General features: G+C 39.1%; 1 protein-coding gene across 1 annotated transcript; it reads left to right on the top strand.

Annotated features, from left to right (window-relative positions):
- The first annotated feature begins 1353 nt into the window (after positions 1–1353).
- reep2 (receptor accessory protein 2) lies at positions 1354–14971 on the top strand. The gene is made up of 8 exons (XM_032555351.1): positions 1354–1635; positions 4270–4342; positions 8805–8881; positions 10396–10516; positions 10683–10796; positions 11285–11465; positions 12241–12404; positions 13049–14971. The coding sequence occupies exons 1-8, from the start codon at positions 1604–1606 to the stop codon at positions 13118–13120; spliced, it is 834 nt and encodes a 277-aa protein (XP_032411242.1). The 5' UTR covers positions 1354–1603; the 3' UTR covers positions 13121–14971.
- Positions 14972–20426: the final 5455 nt, after the last annotated feature.

Below are 20426 nucleotides of genomic sequence, written 5' to 3' on the forward strand. Positions count from 1 at the left end.
GAGAAATATAAAGAGCTTGCCGCCCACTGGACTGTACAGTGTAGGAGGAAATAAGTTGGACTGATCTATAAATAGAAGCTAAGTCTTCCTAAACGGTTACATTCACAAAAACATTTAAACTGCATAAATCCTTAGCAGAATCTAGCTAACTCTCTTTCAAGACTTTAAGCTGTCAACCTGAAAATGGGCCTGCATAATGAATCTATAACCAAAGCAGGGCCAAGCAGAAAATCTCTTTTTCTGGCCTTTTTCCAAGTAAAATAAGTCACACTAAAATATTTCTACTGTAAGCATTAATCTGATAGTTTGAGGCAATTTATTTGATAAATGGTAGAACATTTTTATATTGCAACTATTGCCAGGGGGGGGCAACACCATGGCATCACCATGGCAGCATGAAGTTATAATAATGGTGTGCTTAGCTGTAAGTGGGAGATCATAATTAACAGAAAAAAAAATGATCTAATGAATCTATATGTTTCACTTAACAAATTGAGTTCCTGAAATAAATTCAACTTTCAATAATCTAGTTTACTGAATGACTATGATTTTAACTACCACTATTTTAAAATTATTGAAAGGCAATATGAGTTACGTGGCTGTTTAGGGTCCCAACACGACTAGGGGACCCTAAGCTAACATGATCATTTCTTTAACATTATTGAGTAATAGAAACTAGATGCAAATACACATGGAAAAATTATTATATAGTTGATACACAAATAATACGTCAAACTCTTCCTGCTGTTGGCTACTGCCCATGTTGAGAAAATATAAGACATTAAACTTCTCAACTCATTTATTATAAGTTCAGTGTTTTTCTGCTGATGTTACTTTCAAGTAGCTAAAATAATATGGCACAATTAAATACCACTCTGCATTTCAAAATCCAAATAGCTATTTTTTGTTTGCTACTCTGAAGGTTAAAATCAACAGCCACGATAACACTGGAATGATGTAGGCTAATTACATATGAAGCTAAAGATAGCCGCGGTGGCACAGGGGTTAAGCGCGATTAATGTATGGATGATTTAATCCTTGACGTGGTTGTCGCAGGTTCGACCTTTGCCGCACGTTTTCCCCACCTTCCTGTCTGACAAGTGTGAGATAAAGGCCACTAGAGCCAACAAGACATTTTGGAAAAAATAGATAGCCAATATGTTACATACAAATTAGTATAGTATCTTAGGAATGATGAAGCATCTGGTGCTGACATGTTGCTATAGGGGGCCTCAAATGGAAAATATGCGTAGGGCCCCAAAAAGGCTCGGGCCGGCCCTGAGTACACTGAGCTGTGAGAGCATGAGGAGGGGAAAGCGTGGGGGGGCATTCATAGAGTGAAAGCGACGTTAACCAGCGTGGCGCTGCCGCTTTAAGAGCCAGTCCTTCCAGCAGTGGCGGAGAGCAGACTGCAGTAGCAGCTCATCCACATCCTCTGTGGCCGTTCACTCACCTGACAGCGCAGCAGCGTGGCAGACCGAGTCGGACCCGCAGCGGCACACACCGCGTCCTGGAGGAGGAATGGGGGGCACCGAGCCCGCCTGCTAGCCACAATCAGAGTTCCTAGACACGGAGAAAGCTCACGACTCGGCTATCCAGCAGCATGGTGTCCTGGATTATTTCGAGGATAGTGGTGTGAGTATGGGCTGGGCTCCATCTGTTTGTGTCAAAACGTTAGCTACACCATCATCATCGTCAACGGCTGCTCCATTCATCGCCGTCTGATGCTCAACAAGGTCTGTCTGCGGTCTGTTTCTGCCCAAATGCAGCTGAAACTTTGTAAATAAGAAAACCCCGTGGGCAGCCTGGTGATTAAAACCCGATTAAAGCTGCCGTGGGTGCTCACTTTTCCCAACTCTTGTGCTGTGTTGTTTAATAAGGGCGATGATGCAGCACAATCTGCGTGCTAACAGCTCAAAGCTAACGACGCTGGCCATTTAAAAACAAACCAAAAAGAGAGATTGTTGTGTGGGCGATGAAAAGAAGCCGTTCGTTAGCCAACCTGATTAACATGCAAACCTCGCTGCGGACAAGTAAACGCATACAAAACAGCCTTCAGTGCCCTTGAACTCAATGTTGACTGAGTAAAGGTGGATAAACTCATTTATCCACCTATAGTTATTTTTTGTGAAGATATATCTGTGCAGCATCATAAACTAGGGCCTCATTCTTCCACCTGGACACACCACATCCCCATACTGTGGATGACTCAACCACAGCCAGTAGCTTCAGTCATCCTGATTTGTTTCCAGGGCAGGCCCAAGAGTATTTGGGGCCCGAATTTGCCTGGGATCCCACCTTCCAGTTACACCGCCCACCACTGACGGGCCATTGAAAGGGTGCTAGTAGTTTTAGCTCTTTATATCGTATCTTAGTAGCTTTACTTGTTTTTTACCCAACCTTTTTGGGTTCCCTACATTACAGCATATTTAATACTTGACCACACATCAGCTTGTAACAAGATAGGGGGATATTTCTACCTACTTTGACAACTAATGATTGATGTAATCTATTGTAAGCAAATATGATTATATGACTCTATAAAACGTGGTAGACTTACCTCGGTTTATGCAGGGGTCATAATCTCCCATATTTTCAACGAGATCACGATTGAAATAAAAGATCAAACACAAATGTAATTTTATCTTCTAATTCACAAAGAAAATGTTTTTTTCATCACATGCACTTGACATAATTTATTAAATAGATGGCCTTGCATAAATGATCAAAACAATATCTTTTGCAGGCTAACTCGATTGATCTGTCAGTCAAGTTAGAGTGCAGCATTTAAATGCAAACCTTAATATTTACCTCCTTTTTTATAATTATCAGTTGGTAATTTTAGCTTCTTAATCAGATTAAATTTCGAAGTATATCAAATTTGATGATTCATAGAATTCGCATTTGAAAGCCGACTTCTGTCTCGGCAGCAGATTAGTTTGGTTGTGTCTGGCTCTGGCTGCTTTAGTTCCTTCCTTACATGTCAATAATACTGACGGGTTCTTCAGGATTTAAAGGGGCCTTTGGTACAGAAATAATTATCCTTCCTATAAATATTCCTGGATTACATAACAATAACACTGCTAACAGTTTGCTTCCAGCTGACTCCTCTACCCCGCTGTGCCTCAGGTAGTCATGCAATGATTAGGCAGTGTGACCACATATGCATCATAATAGCTTCAGCACTTCAAACAATCGACTGTTTCTCTTCTTTATTTGGCTCTGAATATGCAGAATGCTTTGCAAAGGGAAAAAAAAAAAAAGATTATACTGCTTTAGCTTTTTTATGTTGCAGTTGCACATTTCAACATATTTTTTTAGATGACTCACTTCCAAGGTGCACATAAATTGGTAGCTGGAAGGAAAATGATGCGCAATTTTCAATTGCATTGTTCAAATGATAGAAAAAAGCTTCCATTATGAATATTTTCCAACATTTCTGGTGTGACTATAACAGAATGAATACAGTTGCAAATTGTCAAACCATTTGAATAGGCAATACAGCTTCTATGAATTTGAGTTGGACGAGAACGGCTGTATATCCACAGTGAGGTGAGCTTGTGAAATGGAGACAAAGAAGTTTGTATTAGCTCAGGCGACCCACTATCCTTGGGGTCTGCTTCGAGTCTCTTTGCACACAAGACTGAGCAGCTCAGACTCTACTGTATATAGGACAGAAGATCTGAGATGGTAAGGAGGGGGAGAAATGATAAATATGCTCAAACTGGGAGCCCGAGACTCAGTCTGCTGCACATTCAATCCCTTAGATTTAGTAAAAGGTCACAAGAACTGACTAATCCAGCACTGGTGACAGCCCTTTTTGTGTCTGCCGTTTAGCATATGTCACATCAGCACAAATCCGCACAAAGAACAAAGGGTGCAACCAGATGCACATCAAAAACACAGCTCTGTGAGCTCAGAGTCCCAGAGTTGCGCACAAGCCAACACATGGCCTCCCACCCTTGACAGACCTATCTGTGTGTTTTTCCATTTTATCTCCCTGCACTCTTCCTGACTGTGTGATCTCCATTACTGATTGTTGGAGCAGCCTGTTTTTTTTTGGTTTTCAGCAGCAAAGAAAAAAAAAAAAAGGCTGAGCTCGTTCAAGAAAAAGTAGGACAAATGGTGCAGAATGAGCAGCCGTCTTTTGTTTATATAAGCTCAGTGCAAACACGACTCATCTCCATGATTGTGGGCATCCATACCCAGAGGTCATCTTCTCCTGGTGAATCTCCTCACACTGACCCGAGCTCCTTTCTTCTTTTCCAGCCTCGCCTTTGGGACTCTGTACCCAGCATACTCCTCCTACAAGGCTGTCAAAACGAAGAACGTGAAGGAATATGTGAGTATCACCTCTGGTCATCGAGTAGCAGCGGGCCGTTCGTGACCTCCTTCTGTTCAGTTCTTCCTCCTGGCAGTTTCTGCCCTCTGCTGCTGCCTGCTCTTTTTACAGACATCGTCCCAAATTCAAAGAGTTATTGTACACTAGTAACATTTTAGGGTTTAGGTCGGAATAGGACGATATTGCTTGGTAAGAAATGACACTTCAGTGTTGTTTTTGATATAATGTCAGCCACCTGAATGTTTTATTGACTTCTCTATAGTTCAGTAAAGTGTGTTGAAGACTGAATGCATGACACAGTCAAGATGGTAAATTGAAGAAACAGGGTGTCGGCTGTTTGAAAATGTTTGGAAAAGGAATTGGACGGTTTTATTCTCAAAGCTTTTCAAGATGTGGTTGTTTTTTCTTTTTAATCATGAGGTCAGCTCTTGAAGAGAGTCTTTTCTGTTGAAGCCTTTCAGTGTTGTGTTTTGTTTTTTTTCTCCTTGTAATCTACAAAAAAGATTTCTGGCTAGAAAATCTTTGAAATGGTAATGCACTGTAGGTCCCAAATAAGCAAAACAGTGGTTTTATTCTCTCTTTAATTGCTAAAACATTGTTCCGTTTGGTCATAAAAAGCTAACAAGGTTTTAAAAGAAACCCACTAACTTTTTCATCACACTGTTGATGGGAATTAAAGACCTTTTTATTAAGGTCACAAGCAGGCAAATCCTGGATCTTGTAGATGACACATTCAGCTTCAAATTAACTTTTATTTTGGTAAAGTTACAACATTGCAAAAAAGGAAACGAAATAAAACACTATTTTGCAAATCACATAACTTACCGAATAAGGAATAGGCTGAAGCTAAGGTTTATACTTGCCCAGTGTTGTATAGTAACGAAGTAAAAATACTTCACTACTTTACTTAAGTATATTTTGGAGTACTTCATACTTTCCTGGAGTATGAAAATTTTTGATGACTTTCACTTTTACTTCACTATATTTCCGAACTTAATTGCGTACTTTTACTCCGATACATTTTCAATGTGTGGTTTAGTTACTCGTTACAAAAAAGCGAGAGAGAGAAACGCAAGTGTTTTGACCCCACCTACTGATTAGCAAGTAGCAAGCAGGCTACCGAACAAAGTCCGTAGCCTGCTTGCCTGGGCTTGTTCATCACCACCAATAGGATACTTCTTCTTCTTCTTCTTTTCTATTATGGCGGATCACAAGCAACTTTAAGGTGCATACCGCCACCTACTGTACATGAGTGTGTAGAAGCATTACTTCATATCTATTAAATTCTACTTTTTAATTTTGTATTCTTAAGATAAATAAACAATGCTTTCCTTAATTTGTGAATATCTGTTATGTTTCCTTCATTTCCTAATATACCTTTAAGATTCCATTCATGCCCCATATTTCTAACTATTCTCTTTAATTCTTCCCTTTCGAGTTCATTTGACTTACAGTTCATCAATATGTGTTCTACATTTTCTTTCTCTCCACATCTCTCACATTTATCATTATTTTTCCTCCCTATTTTATAAAGCATGTCATTTAAGTAGGTATGACCTACTCTTAATCTACTAATTATGATTTCTTCTCTTCTGTTTCGTTCATTGCTTCGAATTCAAACTGACTTTTGTACTTCATATAATCTTCTTCCTTTCTTATCTTCATTCCACATTTTTTACCATTTCTTGATTTCTTTACTTTTAATTAGGATACACCTGTTTCGCTTCTCCCATTAAACACAAAGCAAGTCTCGCAATCAGTAGCAGTCACATGGAAATTCTATCTTACAAAAACTCCCCGTCCAACTTGAAGAAACACATCGAGGTAACTTCTTATGAAATGGTTATAATCCTCCTGTTTCAGTAACTATAGCTTGGTCACTAGGCACTACTGTATTGTGAAATCTTGACCATAAATGAACTTTGTTTGGCATTGTTTCAGTTCCACACGTGGTGTATTTAGCTTAGGCCTAATGTTGACTGTAGCAGGCTACCTAGACTCCTCTGTTCAAGGGGGGACAGAAGCCATAGCGATAGCAATTTAGACTAAATTTAACGAATATAGGAAAGGCATGCAAGTTCAAAACCAGGTTTACAGATGCCAATAAGCTGCATTTCCCTCCCAATTCTTTTTTTCTTTTGCATAATGACCAGTTGTGTGCACCACCTACTGACTGTAGCATTGACTGATTCACTGATTTGTGAAGTAGAGTAATCGTAACAGCTCTTTTTCTTCATGTTGGCCGCATTTTCTGTACTATTTATTTTTCTCATTTTCAGCACTGACCTTACTTGAAGGGAAAACTTAAGGCTTACAAAAACTTTGTATTTTCTGTCCTGGAGGGTATACTAAGAAGCTGGTTCAGTTGTAAAGCAGGTTAAGTTAACCTTGTGCTATAGGTAAAGCACCTAATTTTCTTAACTAAATGATGCCTGCAGGTATATCTATTAGCAGGTTTCATTTTGCCTGCACTTGGTTGGGTACATTATTTTAAGTGTATTTGACAAGTTTACCAAAATATAAAAAATGTCATTCAAACTGCATTTGCTTTGTTTTACTTTTTACTTGTACTTTTCATTACATTACTTGAGTACATCCATTTTTACAGTAATTTCCATACTTAAGTACAAGAAGTTTCAAATACTTTAAGACTTTTACTCAAGTAACATTTCAGTCAGTGACTTCGACTTTTACCAAAGTCATATTTTGGAGAGGTACTTGTACTTTTACTTGACTCTGAGATTTCAGTACTTTATACAACACTGTACTTGCCTACCTTATTCATAATCTCAGCAGTCTACAATAGTGAAATGTATCTGTTGTCCATATGCATATATACATAAGCACGTATGCACACATTTATATTTAAATAGGCATGTATATACACATGCTCGCATTACATACAGACACGGTAACACAATATATACGTACATCTACGGTAACATTTACATTGTAAGACTTATCTCATCCAGTTTCACCTTGACCACTGAAACACACTGAGATTTTACTTTACTTTTCTCTTTAGCATGTTAAAATATTAGCAAACATTGCAAATTATATTGATTCTCTCTTACCTTAAAGTCCTTCCAGAATGAAGACATTTATTCAATGCTCTGTACTTTATTTGTAGTATTTTTGTATGTGCAATTTATTTAAATTTTACAGTATTACTTCGAATAAAATGTTTATTAGTTGGTTCACGACATTCCACTTTATTAATGAGCCTAATAGTGTAACATAATAACAAATTGGTCTTGGTAAAGCAAATTTATGCTACATATGTTGGAAGAGACAAAAAGTTTATTTGTAAAAACTTACAAATAAATGAAAGCAACAGAGAAACTGTTGGTGTTCTGTGTTGTTGTTATGCCCCAGTTTAGCTGATTGAGGATAACGCTTGTTTAGTCAACCAATAGTCAGATTTCTGAGGCTCCTACATTGTTATTGCTGAAAAGTTTGGTCACCATTGTTTTCAGATGACCTCACTTCTTTGGCAGATTCATGATCTAATAATGGTCAACACCCAGACACGTGCAATCTGAGGTCCCATGTAGGTCCTGCTTTATGTTGTTTTTAATTTCCATCTCACCAAATCTTTTGTAGATTGAAATATTGCAAAAGGTTGAAACAAGCTATATTTATTTATTTATTAGTTGTGTGTTTCCCTCCTGTCCTGTATTTGTGTGGTGTCGTTAAAAAACAAAACAGAATCCAGTCGGGGCTCAGTACGCTGGTGCTAATGAATTAAAAAGCGTTACTAGGGGAACCCAACAAAAAGGGCTGCAGAGACCCATTCTGCCTTTAGCGGATGGTGTGGCAGCTAAATGGGGTTCCTCCTGCTTACCTCATCGCTGCATCAGTAGGCGATGAGAGGTGGGGGGAGTCGGGAGGAGGAGCTGGCCCTCAGCCTACATTTCTACTGGAGCGCAGTCTCCTCCCGGCAGGTTACTATGGCAACTCCTCGATTGCTGCTCAAGCAGAAGTAGCGAGTGATGGGAGGAGAAAGAGGAAAGAGGGTGGCACCATTTAAAATGTTTTTTTTAAGCTGATGTTTTGGTTCTATTCCCTCCCCTCCCTGTCTGACTAATTAAATGAGCCGCTTGATGTGGTTTTGTCTTGTGGCTGCACGTCCGTATGACTCCCATTAATGCTCTTAAACATCCACATTTATTCTCACAGAAAGGTTCACGGCACTGATGTTGCCACTAAATCTGAACCCTCGTGTTTTTCGTCAGTGCTAATTTGCCTTCACTTCCTGGTTTTAAAGCTTACTTCAGTAATCTTTTTTTTTTTTTTTTTTTTTGAGTCTTATCTGGTGTGAATTAATGAAAACGCATTTCGCTGCTCAGCTTTGGCATGTTGGTAACCTCTGTGTTGCGTCACGCGTTCCAACACGTGTGTTTACATGTGCTGCTTTTCCGATATCCTCTCGTTTCTCACGTCTGTGCGTCTGTCTCTGCAGGTAAAATGGATGATGTACTGGATAGTATTCGCCCTGTTCAGCACAGCAGAGACGGTCACAGACTTGCTCCTGTCATGGTGAGCGAGGATCTTGATCTTGACATGCCTTCGAAGCTTGTAACAAATAACGAGCTTTGCATGACTAGACGTTTGAAGTGCTCGGGTTAGTTTTAAGTTTACGGTAATCTTCTTTTTAAAGTTTTTTTTTTTTTTTTTTTTTTTTTTTTTTAAAGCAGCCAGCTGCTGCTTTTCATATAAACCACTACTGAAGTTTTGTCTGCTGCAGAAAATTGCTCCAAGGTATTAGGGAGAACTGTAAACATTTTTCTAAAACTAACTCAAAGAAGGTACCTCAAAGAGAGACCACCTAGGTTAGACAGATATCACTTCTATCATAAGATTAAATTAATTATCTCATTTATTTATTACAGTAGAAGAGGAGAAATTAAGCTGGTTGATGTATTTCTAGCAGCTCTTAGGAGGTCATCTTCCACTGTGACCATCTGGAGACAAAAACTTTTCTCTCTTTCCTTGCACAGTCAGTAAAACAGTGCAATAAACAACTTTTAAGACGAAACAAAACTCCCAGGGATGAAGGTTAGTGTGCAAAGAAAGGAATAAATGGACAAGTTGCTCAGAGTGGAAGATTAGCTCACTCCAAGCAGTTACTGATGTGCAAAAGACAAGTGTTCACTCTGATGATTCAGCTCAGACGGACTAATAATAGCATTTTAGCTGCCACTACCAGAATAGCTCACGAGTAGCTTCTCCAAACACATTATGTGGTGCAGTATTTTCATAGGAGTTAGATTTTCCTTTTATTCATATTTTCAAATGAAATCTGAGTTAAAGTGTTGGAAATCCTAGCAAAAATACTGGATGTGTTTTCTTCAGACAAAGATCTTTTACTGGCCTCTTTTAAATTTATTTAATTATTTATTTATATTATTTTGCTTTCATAAATAACTATTTTTCCCTGAAAAAGTTACTATTTTCAAATAACTATTAAAATAGTTATTCATGAAAGCATTTCAACTCTGAAATCTTCAGTATTTATTAGAAGAAGAACACGTGTTATGGTACATATATGTCATATTTACACAAGTGATGGACATTTTAGGTCTGTTGCAAATGTTTTATGAGAACAATAATCACAAACAGTGACCACATCACCTTGAGAGCCTTATGCTGCCATGCAGATCATTTTGTTTCCAAACATTTGCGAAGATTTTTACTTCACTGAAAATGCAGCATTTTTTTTTCCCGATTATATCAAATATATTTCAAAGTAAAGGTTATATTATGTCAGGTTTTATGAACAATTTTTGATGGTATAGTGAATGCACCCAAAAATAGACACAAGCTAGTAGCACCTCTTGTGTTTATATTTGCTTTCGCTTGTAGCTATAATAATGTAAAAGAAATACAAATGAAGTACTTGAACATTTGTGGAAAAAATGGTTTAGGTTTTGCAAGAAAATTAGGCCCTTTTTCTATCTCAGAGTTTTTAATCTCAGTTGTGAGCTCACCTACAGGAGAAGTTTTTAATCCAGCCTATTGTTGAAGCTTCAACTTTTTATTCCTTTTCTCAGGTTTCCATTTTACTTCGAGCTAAAGATAGCCTTCGTGATCTGGCTCTTGTCGCCCTACACCAAGGGCTCCAGCGTTCTCTACCGCAAGTTTGTCCACCCGACCCTCTCCAACAAAGAAAAGGTAGACGTCTTGAGTCGCACAACAACAATGTAATCCACATCCACGTTAAAATATTCATGTCTGATTCAAGTGCCTTTTACGCTCGTGGTTTCTTCATCCTGACACCCTGTATTGTGTGTCACTTTTTGTTTTTCACCGATCCTCCTCCTCCCGCTGCTGGGTGAAGGAGATTGACGAATACATCGCACAGGCCAAAGACAGGAGTTATGAGACCATGATGAAGTTCGGAAAACGGGGTCTCAACCTCGCCGCTAATGCAGCCGTCACCGCAGCCACCAAGGTGAAGGCGTCCAGTCTGTGGTGAACTGTCTTTATATTATTCTTGTTAAAATATACTGTTGCTTGTAGAATCTAGGTTGCCTCCCAGCTTGTGCTTTAAAAATATGATTTATTTCTCAAGACAACACAGATATCAGTTTTTTTTTTCTTTTACTCTTTCAGTCAGAAGTGTTGAAATGAACCAAAGTTTATCTTCCCACCATGTTTATCTTTCCTGCTGTAGTGAAGATGATTTTAAAGGCGGTAAAACAAGAGATTGCATCTTAAAGTCACCATAGCAACCTTTTGCCTTTTTTTTTTTTAAGGTTTTCTAGGTTATTTTTATCAGAGGCTCTTATAATTGTGAAACATGTTGCAAGGTTATGCAAAGTATCTAATATCTTTTTTTTTTTTTTTTTTTCTTTTGTCAACATTCAGTGTCTCCTTTACAGAAGGCAGAAAAGATGCATTCGTCTCTTAACATCTGTTTTCTTTTCCCATAATGCCCAGGGCCAGGGTGTGCTTTCTGACAAGCTGCGCAGCTTCAGCATGCAGGACCTGACCCTGATCAACACGGAAGACGAGCTGGACCTGCACACAGCCGAGGTCCGGACGAGACGAGAGCACATGGACGAGATGAGCTCGGGGTGCAGCACGCTGCCGCGGGCGCGCAGCTCCTCTGCCCGCCACAGTAAGCCCACAAACATCCCATCAGCCAGGAAGTGGTGCACACATTTACAAATATTAGCAAGCATTAACTGTGCTAGAGAGTGACTTTAAGGACTTTGTTCATTGAAAGCAGGGCGGGTTGTATTTGGGCTGCTAGGAGTCATATGGCTTGAGACTCTGCCGCTGGAGGATAATAAAGCAGTCCAGAGAGAGGGGAGTTGGGGGCGGGGTTGAGGTGGGGAGGATCATGTGATTCTGGAGGGAAGAGAGGCTCGGAATGAGGACTCTTTTGTCTCACTGCTGTTTATGTTGTCCTCAATACTGAAACACTGAAGCTACAGGACTGTCTGATATCGGTCAGAGACCCAGAAAGTTTCTAAAACTGCAAAACAAACAATATGTCCAATTTGTTTTGTTGTTTGCTGTAGAAATAATTTAATTACTACAAATCAAATTATTTCAGGTTTTATTTTTCAGTACAACAGGTTTCCATAGTGGGGTTGAAGTTAACACAAACATTTTCCATGTTGAGTGATTTCTGAATCTCTTTTTTTTCTTTCTTTTCTTTTTTTTTTTTGCCTGAAAGCTTTCTTATTCAGGAGCTTGTTTTTAATATAAACTTAACAACTCAAATTTTCTGAACTGCTACAACTTTTTTTTTTCCTCATTCTAAAATAAACAAGGTGTAATAATTAGTCTGGTAGAAGGAGAAATCAGAAACAGGTCTTTCTTTTATATAGTTTGCTGATGTGAGTGTAAAACCCAAAGCTGCTGTCTAACTAACCTTCTCTGTCCAGCCCGCTCGTCAGCACCTGTTGCCGATGATGCGTCGTCCCAACACGGCTCTGACCAATCAGACACGAGGACCGAACACTCGGATGATGATCTGGGAGACAGGGGTCCCAAACGGAGCGCCAGCGTCGCCAAGACAACCAAAAAGGTAGCGGCTGTGAAGACAGAGGTAAGAACATGCTTCAGATAGCTTGTCTAGGAAGTTTTTTTTATCAGTTTCTTGTGCGTTTGTCAGGATTCTTTTGGTTTATCACAGATCACTAAGAAGGAAACACAAATGCTTTCAACTTAAATTGCTTGTTCAGGGCGGCTCATAAACAATCTGGGAAAGTATTTTTCACGTCTGGATAAGCATGAATAAACAGTGAAACATAAAAAAGTATTTGAATTTTAAAAATTTTTTTGTATGTTTATCTCTCCACTTATCGAACCGCATGTTTGATAAGATGCCCACTATCTGTCCATCTAGCCATTCATTTTGTCCGTCCATTCATTTATCCATCCTTTCCATCCATCTCTCTGTCCGTCTGTCAATTTACCTTTTCCATCTGCTCGTCCATTGAACCGTCCATCTCCTTATCCTCCCTTTTTTTGGTTTTTGCCAGGTCCATGTCAGCTGAAAATCAGTAGTGAACATCACTATTTATGCTTTTTAACAATGTAATAAAAAGGACTCAGAGCTCTGAAAAGTTCATTCTGCAAAGGGATTGAATGTGTAGGGACTCTAAAGATTTGGTTCTTCTTTTATTTGTTTCTCTTTCACTCTTTCAGTTGATTAACTGAGCTCTTCTTCGCTCTTCCCCCCTCTGCCAGCCTCAAACCAAGACAGTGAAAAAGGTCACAAAGAAAAAGACCACCACTAATAACGCAGAGACGCCTCCCTGAGTCCTGCTGTCCTCACCCACTGGATCCCTCATCCGCCTCCACCCACAGCCTGCCGTCCCTCCTGCTGGGTCTCCTCAAACACATTGGCTTTGTACATTAAGCACTGAAACTGTCACTGCTGCTGGTTTCTAGAGCAAAGTGCGGATGGCGCTTTTTTTTTTTTTCCAAGTCACAAAGAAAGCTTCGGCTTAACTGTCCGGCTGCATATTCTGGGTCAATGTTTAGGGGCAGTTAAGATGCAATTTAAGCTGTTTTCTTAGATTGTTTTAAAGTTAGTCATCTGCTCAGAAGTACTCCTGCAGACCGAGGTCTAATTTGTGTTCCCAGTTTAGGCTGTGTGTTCTCCTTTAGATTTAGGCTGTTTTTATTTATAGCAGTGCTGTTTAAATAAACCATCCTTTGCTTTAAGTTTCCTAAAGTTGGGTCGTCTCCTGGCTGTCGATGCGGAGCGTTTGCAGGTGAATTCTTCAGACACGGTTTGCACCTTCATCCTGACTCAGCCACAGCACCACGAGTACTTGGTTAGCCATGGAAAACGACACGATGTCAGAGGAGTTTTCGGTGGAAACGGAACTATTGAGACCAGCGGAAACGCTTTTGTCGGCATCTTCTAGTTCCAGCTAAAATACAGTTGGCTGCAAACCTGAGACTCTCATCCCTGAAATGGTTTGGACTGTTTTATTCTATGCTTTTTGCTTTGTCCCCTTAAATACACAGTTTAATTTGAGCCTGGCTCTGATATGTTCAGGTTCTCATTTAATTTTAAAGTGACTTTCAGGTCAGTGCAGGTGCTTACTTTGTTTATTCAGACACCATTCTTAGTATTTCCCTCTAATTTGAGTGTTTCTAGAATGCGTCTCTAGCGAGTCGCCATAACGTGACACAGCCGCTTCCACCACAGTGATGGCTGGTTTTCACTGCTAAAGGGGAAACTCTGCACTTTCTCTTTATGGTCGTACCTGGATGTGTGAGGAGACACATTTCTGCAACTTGCTGTCAAACCAGGACAAACATCAGCTGGATTTTCTGATCCAGGTTTTGTAGTTGCAGATGTGGAGGGAGAGTCAGACCTGAAGTAGCCCAACAAACTGCATGGATTCTTCTGGATGCTGTACATTTTTTTTGCTTACACTTGATTTAACCAATAGGGGGAGACAAACTCCACATTAACTATGGGGCACATAAATAACCCTGACTGTACATACATCATGAGCTTGTTGCCTGGGTTCCCTTCACTTCCTTTCCTGGCCTTGACAAATCAGACGTACTGAGAACAGAGGAATCTCAGGCCTTATCAGAACAGACTTTAGCTCATTAAGATGATTCCTCTGCAACTATTTTTTAATTTTTTTTAAGGAAATCAACTCTTCCAATGAGTCTTTAATACCAATACTGAAGCTTGAATATGATCAGCCTGATTACAAAGTATTCTATGGCGAAGTCAAAAATAAACTACATTTTTGCTCTGAAGGGGTTACATAATTTAAGGACATTTCATTTTATCGCTGCATTTTTATCTTGTATCATATTTATTGTTGATTACTTTGTTTCTTATTAGTGTGGCATACAAAGATGCTAATTTGTATATTTTGTTTGTGCCAAATCTTAGAGGCTTTGTGTGAAATGGTCAGCAGAGTATCTGCTGGGACAGTGCTTTCCAAAAAGGTTGCTCATCTGTAAAGAAATGGCAATTAATAAAATAAAGGAAGTTAAATCCAGCTCTCAGGGTTAAAGTGTGGTTGAATGTGAAGTACAGTGTTGCTTAAAGGTGTGTTTCCAGGAAAGGGTGTATTTTTTATTTTAATCTGTAGAAAATTTAAACTATAAATTTACTAAGCTAGTGCAGAATCACATTGTTTCCTAGTTTTATTTTATCATTATTGCATCCAAGCTGTTTCTTCATGCTTATTAAACATGCTACATTATACCGGAGTCCTGCTGGAAGATAACAGAGAAGTCCAACACATTAAAAAAAAGAGAGAAAAGAAATGGTTCTCAAAGTAAAAATGCTCTTCAGATGACTGCAAGTCCTAACAGAAATATGGACATGAGCAAAACTAAACATACAGTATCCCATTCTTTAATAAAGCTGATAGTATAGTCAGGAGTAGGTAGTAACTAGTTACATTTGAGTAATGTTTTGAAGAAAATATTTGTAGGAGTAACAATGTTTACTTTCTCTCAAGTAATATTTTTGACACAACGGTACTCTTGAGTACAATGGCTGCTCTACCCTCCTGTAGTTACTTCACCTAATAAGAAACATGAATGTTTGAAGTTAAATAGTAGCACAGCTTCAGTGTATTTTTTTCCCTCAAGTAGAAGTAAAGACTAGTCATCCAAAAAGTTACTCAAAAGTTAAAAAAAAAAAAAAAGATATATGGTAAAGAGCCTAGCTCAGTACTGGGTACTTGTGTAGGTTCTGCTTAATCTGATTTTAATGAGTGAAAATGATGTAATCATACTGACAAAGTATGAAATTATGTGTAGGGTTTTGGTAAAAATACATATGCTACTACAAAATGATATTTGAGCAGAAATAACGTCTGAGAAAACCTTTGATCCCAATCCTTAGAGTTGGTTATGTACATATAAAAACAGTGCAAAGTGCTTTCAGAGACAATATGTACTGTTTACTGTATGCTTACTTGTACTCCAAATGGCACAAAGGCTCAGCAGATAGAAAATAACAGAACAAATGTGTTCACAAACAATAAGTCTTGCTTTCACATAAACTGTCTAGGTGGATTTGATGCATTCTGAATGAATACATTGGTTGTAAAAACAAAAGGCAAGCAAGACTTCAGGAAAACTGGCGACCTCTACAGGTCATGATCAAAATCAACGATCGGTCTCAGAATATAAAGGAAGTACTACATTTATGGAGTAAAGTAAAGAAAAACAAAAGGATTTTTAGGAAGTAGTTGATGTGGAGAATGATACAGATGTTTATACTTTTAAAAGGCCATTAAAAAGATGGATCATGTGTGAGGAATTAGAATATTTTTCATATAGTTTAAAGTTTCATTTATGAAAAAAAAAAACAAACAAACCTGAAGACAGAAAGTCAAACAGTTCCTGGGAGAGAAGTGCCATGTGTTTATTTAATCATCCAGTCCCTTTAGTCTGATTTATTTTCAGAAAATGAGGATAAGCTTCTTAAAATTCTTTTTGCTGTCTCTTTCCATCATCTTTATTAAAACATTACACTAGTCCCTGTCAGCCGCTCTTGTCTTTAAATATTTTCTGTTTTTTAGTAATTTATCATTTGTCAAAAAATTCTTTCTGATGAAAATATCTTCATTATACTTTCATGTTCTTCTTTGTTACTTTTCTTTTAAATGATCAACTTCGTGTGAACTCTGTCAGTGTTCATAATTTTGCCCTAGAAAACTGTTTTTTCTTTTCTTTTTGGCCACTCTTGTCTCTAAGTAAACCGTGTAATAATAAAAAAAAACAGCTCCAGAGTTTCTACACACTATTCAGTTCAGCTGCATGAAATATCACATTTCATGCAAACAAAATAGAATATAAGTTGCAAAATCTTTAATGGTCCTGAAGAGTTTTGAAATGATTAATTATTTTTGCAGTAGCATAATTGTACACATTTTTGTCTAACATTTTACAAACTTGCATAGAGAGGGATCTTCGATTGTTTCTCCTGGATTGTCCAGAGTCCTGCTGTGGTGACTAGAGCCCCGTGACTGAAAATTGATTTTGTATTTGGTGAACAATTTCTGTTGATTTAGCTTCATGTCTGGAATTGATATCTTTAAAAAAAGACACAATTATAACACACTTTTTTTTCTAAGCTGTATACAAACATTTCACACCACAACACGTTTATCTCTGGGACACAGAACCGATCTTGTTCCTGGACAGTATGATGGCTGAACAGAAAGAAGAAAATAAATTTTGGTTTTGACTTCACTTTAACACAGGGTCACAAAATGTAACATTTAAATAAAATCCACAAACTCCTTTGAAAAACAAGCCAGATCTTCTGTTTTTCCCTGTATTACAATTTTTGCCATTCTACAAATTATACAATTGATCACAATGTAACTTACCGGCGATTTGCTAAAGCTCTTTTAAGTATTCTGGACGGACTTTACTGAGTCTTTTACCACCATCTTCTTTATGTAAGATTTTTTAGTCATTTCAGATAATTACGGGTGACACTGAAAAGCATGGCATAAATGCAAGCGCTTCATAGCAATCTACTGCCAATTTGGCATAAACAGGCGCAGTACTGATGTTTGACACTTGGTGGAGCTATTTGACCTTTAAAGAACGAGAAGAAGATGTAAAGAGGTTGATTTGCGGCACATGGCAGCATATGGAAGAGGAGGCAACTCCGTGCAGATCATTTGGATTTATGTGATATCTGTTTTAATTGAAAGTATAAAAAAACTTAAGTGAATTAAAGAATTTCACTACTGCAGAGCAGTTCGTCTTTAACTTAAAACCTTTATAAATGGCATTTCTTCATATAAATGTTTCTCCACAATTTTTTTTTCCATTCTCTTTTTTTAAATTGTCTTCTAGAGCAAAACAAGTAAGATTAAACCTTTCTACCTAAACCGGGGTCACAGAGCGACCTCTTCCACACTGATGTGAAAAGTGGCTACTGTTCTGCTTCTGCTACACTTTAGTGCTGAGAGATATTGTTTTGGACAGCTTATGCAACATGTCAGCTAAACCGGGACGACGTTTTGGCCGTGTGTGTCCGTGCACGAGTGTGTTTCACCACATACAGTATCAGAGCTTTTAGGGGGTAAAGGTGTTGGCAGAGGTGAGGGGTCAGGGTCACGGTGCCATGACCCATCTGTCGCCTCGGTGCCTGTTTGGGCAGCCATCTGTGAAAACGTGCAGGTGGCTGCAGCGCCGTGGCTCGTATCAGATCCTGCAGAGGAGGTGCCGCCGATGAGACTGACTGAAGATATCTGATAAGGTCAAGGAGATAATTGCAAGAAGATGGCAGCATTTCCTCTTTTAAGCTGATAAGTGGTGCTCATGTCTCTTCTTGTCTTCGGTTTTCAAAGCTTACCTGTGCACTTGATGATCAGTTTGTTTTTCCCATCTGCCATTCCTCGACAGCAGGAGTTGTTAACTGGGGCCGACGCACAGAATCAGTCGCCGCCTTTCAAACCAAAACTCTGCTCCGACTTTCTTTGACTTTGTGCGGCTTCTGTTTGCCTTTTCTCTCCGCTTCCTGTTCCTGCTCTCGTTATCTCCTCTCATGTATTTCATCTATTTCCATCTTCATTTCTCTCTTCCTTTTGCGGGCAAAGTGATGGAGAGGATTGCAGGTATCCATAGCAACACATTTTTGTGCCGGCGTGTGTGCGTGTGTGTTCTGTGTGAGCAGCCTCTTGTCCGAGACACAATGTGGTAATTACTGGAGCTTACCTTGGTGCTAATTAACCGCCGCCGTGGTAATTGGAAGGGTCAAGTGAGCAGGACGATTGGCTCACCTTCCTGCATCATCCGCCACCCCTCGGTCCTTTTCTCCTCTGCTCACAACTTTGCTCCTCCATCTTCACCACAGTACCTAACCTCCATTGCTTCTCTCCTTCCTCCCCTGTTGCCCTTTGTCTTCACTCAGCCTCCTCACTCCCTCTACAGTAGCAGAGTTGTTGCATTCCTCTCACTCCGACTTCTTGGCTGTCTTTTTATTATTATTTATTTTTTTTGTCGTTTGTCTCGTTTTGGATGAGAATATTATTGGAATCATTTTTGGCTGCCTTCTCTAAAGCCTTCTCACCTGCTCTACCTGGCCGGGCAGAGCGACAACTGGCTGCCAACCAGAGGTGGAGACTCTGACCTTCAGAGCCTTCAGGAGTCCACAGCAGCATCTAACTAACTTACCTGGAAATGTTCACAGAACAGAGAATTTGGATGGAAGAGATTTGTGGCAATGTTTGGAAGTCTAAACTGTGGAAAGCAGCTGCGTTAGAAATCAAGCTGTATCGGTTTTATGATCAGTTTGTGAATGACAAGTTCCAAATGGTTCTTTCTTCAATTTACTTCCATTTACTACCCTCATTACACTGCTTTAATTACATCTAATACTGTGCGGACATCTTGACTCATGCCTGTTTTCTTTTTTGTAATTTCTTTTCAAAAAGCCAGACTTTCCTGTCTTTGTTAAGACCTAAAGCTTTCAAAAGTTAACATTTTCTCTTTGGACTTTGGTGCTTTTTGACAAATGTTTTTTGAGTTCTTGACTATGAATGTGGTGTAGTGTGTGGCTAAAAAACAGAAGACAAAGGTCGAAATTACTAGACAAGTTCCGTTTGAGAGCAAAATACAGAGTTTAGATGTGGTTTACTCGCACCGATCTGCAAACCAATTCTGCAGAGTTTCATAAAATGCTAGCTCTTTCTGGTATTGTGATAGATCTGCAAAGATTAGTTTATAATTATGAAGGAGAATGAAACATTTTCCGACTCATATCTGAATGAGAACATTTTTCAAAGTGTTTGAAAAACGTTCTCTTCTTTTATGTATTTTTCTTCAGTTTCACATTTCAGTATGCTTCCATTATCATCTGTCCTATATAATTCTTGGTTTTATCCACCTGACCTAAACATCTTCCTGAACTGAACTTGTGGAGTTAGACTCTGTGTGTTTTCTCCCCTCCCGCCTCAGAGCTAAAGGTTGCCAACGCGTCTGCTGCTTTCAACCCATCACCCCCTTTTTCTACCTCATCCTCTCTGCAGGTTTTCAGATTCTGCTCATATTTCTTCTCTTCCAGGCTCATGAAAAGAAATCCATCTGGCCTTTAGGGGGAAGAGTAAAAAATAGTCCTGTAGCTTAAATCAGACAGAAAAACGGATAGAGGTCTTTAGAAAAGAGGAACATGGTGAGCAGAGGAAACGGAAGAGTTCACTCGAGTGGCGAGGTGAAAATGCACTGAAATATTTGATGAAAAGAAAAGGAGTTAGCTTTCATATCTTATATGGATAAAATTGGGAAAAATGGGGGTCAACTATGAGATAAAGAGAGAGAAGGGGAGAGAGTCCTGGATTCTGAGAAAGAGGTAGAATAAAGTGAACGGTGGGGAAATCTGGGCTAGAGAAAAGAATACAAGTGGAGCATGTCTACAGTCGTCACAGTCTGTGTTTACAGCTCGCCGGCTGCTCACTCAGGAGCTTGCATTGAGAGAACACCTGGTGAGCTATTACAGTGGTACTCTCCATGGTGCTGATCCCAACCAGAGCGAGTTTGGCTCTGAGCACATCAGGACAGGCCTCCTCCGCTGCTCCCCGCATGGAGAGTCTCCTGTCAGATGGGGAAGAAC

The sequence above is a fragment of the Xiphophorus hellerii genome, chromosome 23 (genome assembly GCF_003331165.1).
Source record: "Xiphophorus hellerii strain 12219 chromosome 23, Xiphophorus_hellerii-4.1, whole genome shotgun sequence".
Lineage (NCBI taxonomy): Eukaryota > Metazoa > Chordata > Actinopteri > Cyprinodontiformes > Poeciliidae > Xiphophorus > Xiphophorus hellerii.

Excerpts from the sequence above, each read along its gene's own strand:
- reep2 (XM_032555351.1), top strand. The coding sequence starts at position 1,604 with ATGGTGTCCTGGATTATTTCGAGGATAGTGGT. Across the intron at positions 1,636-4,269 it reads ATTATTTCGAGGATAGTGGT|CCTCGCCTTTGGGACTCTGT; the intron begins GTGAGTATGGGC and ends CTTCTTTTCCAG. Across the intron at positions 11,466-12,240 it reads CAGCTCCTCTGCCCGCCACA|CCCGCTCGTCAGCACCTGTT; the intron begins GTAAGCCCACAA and ends TTCTCTGTCCAG.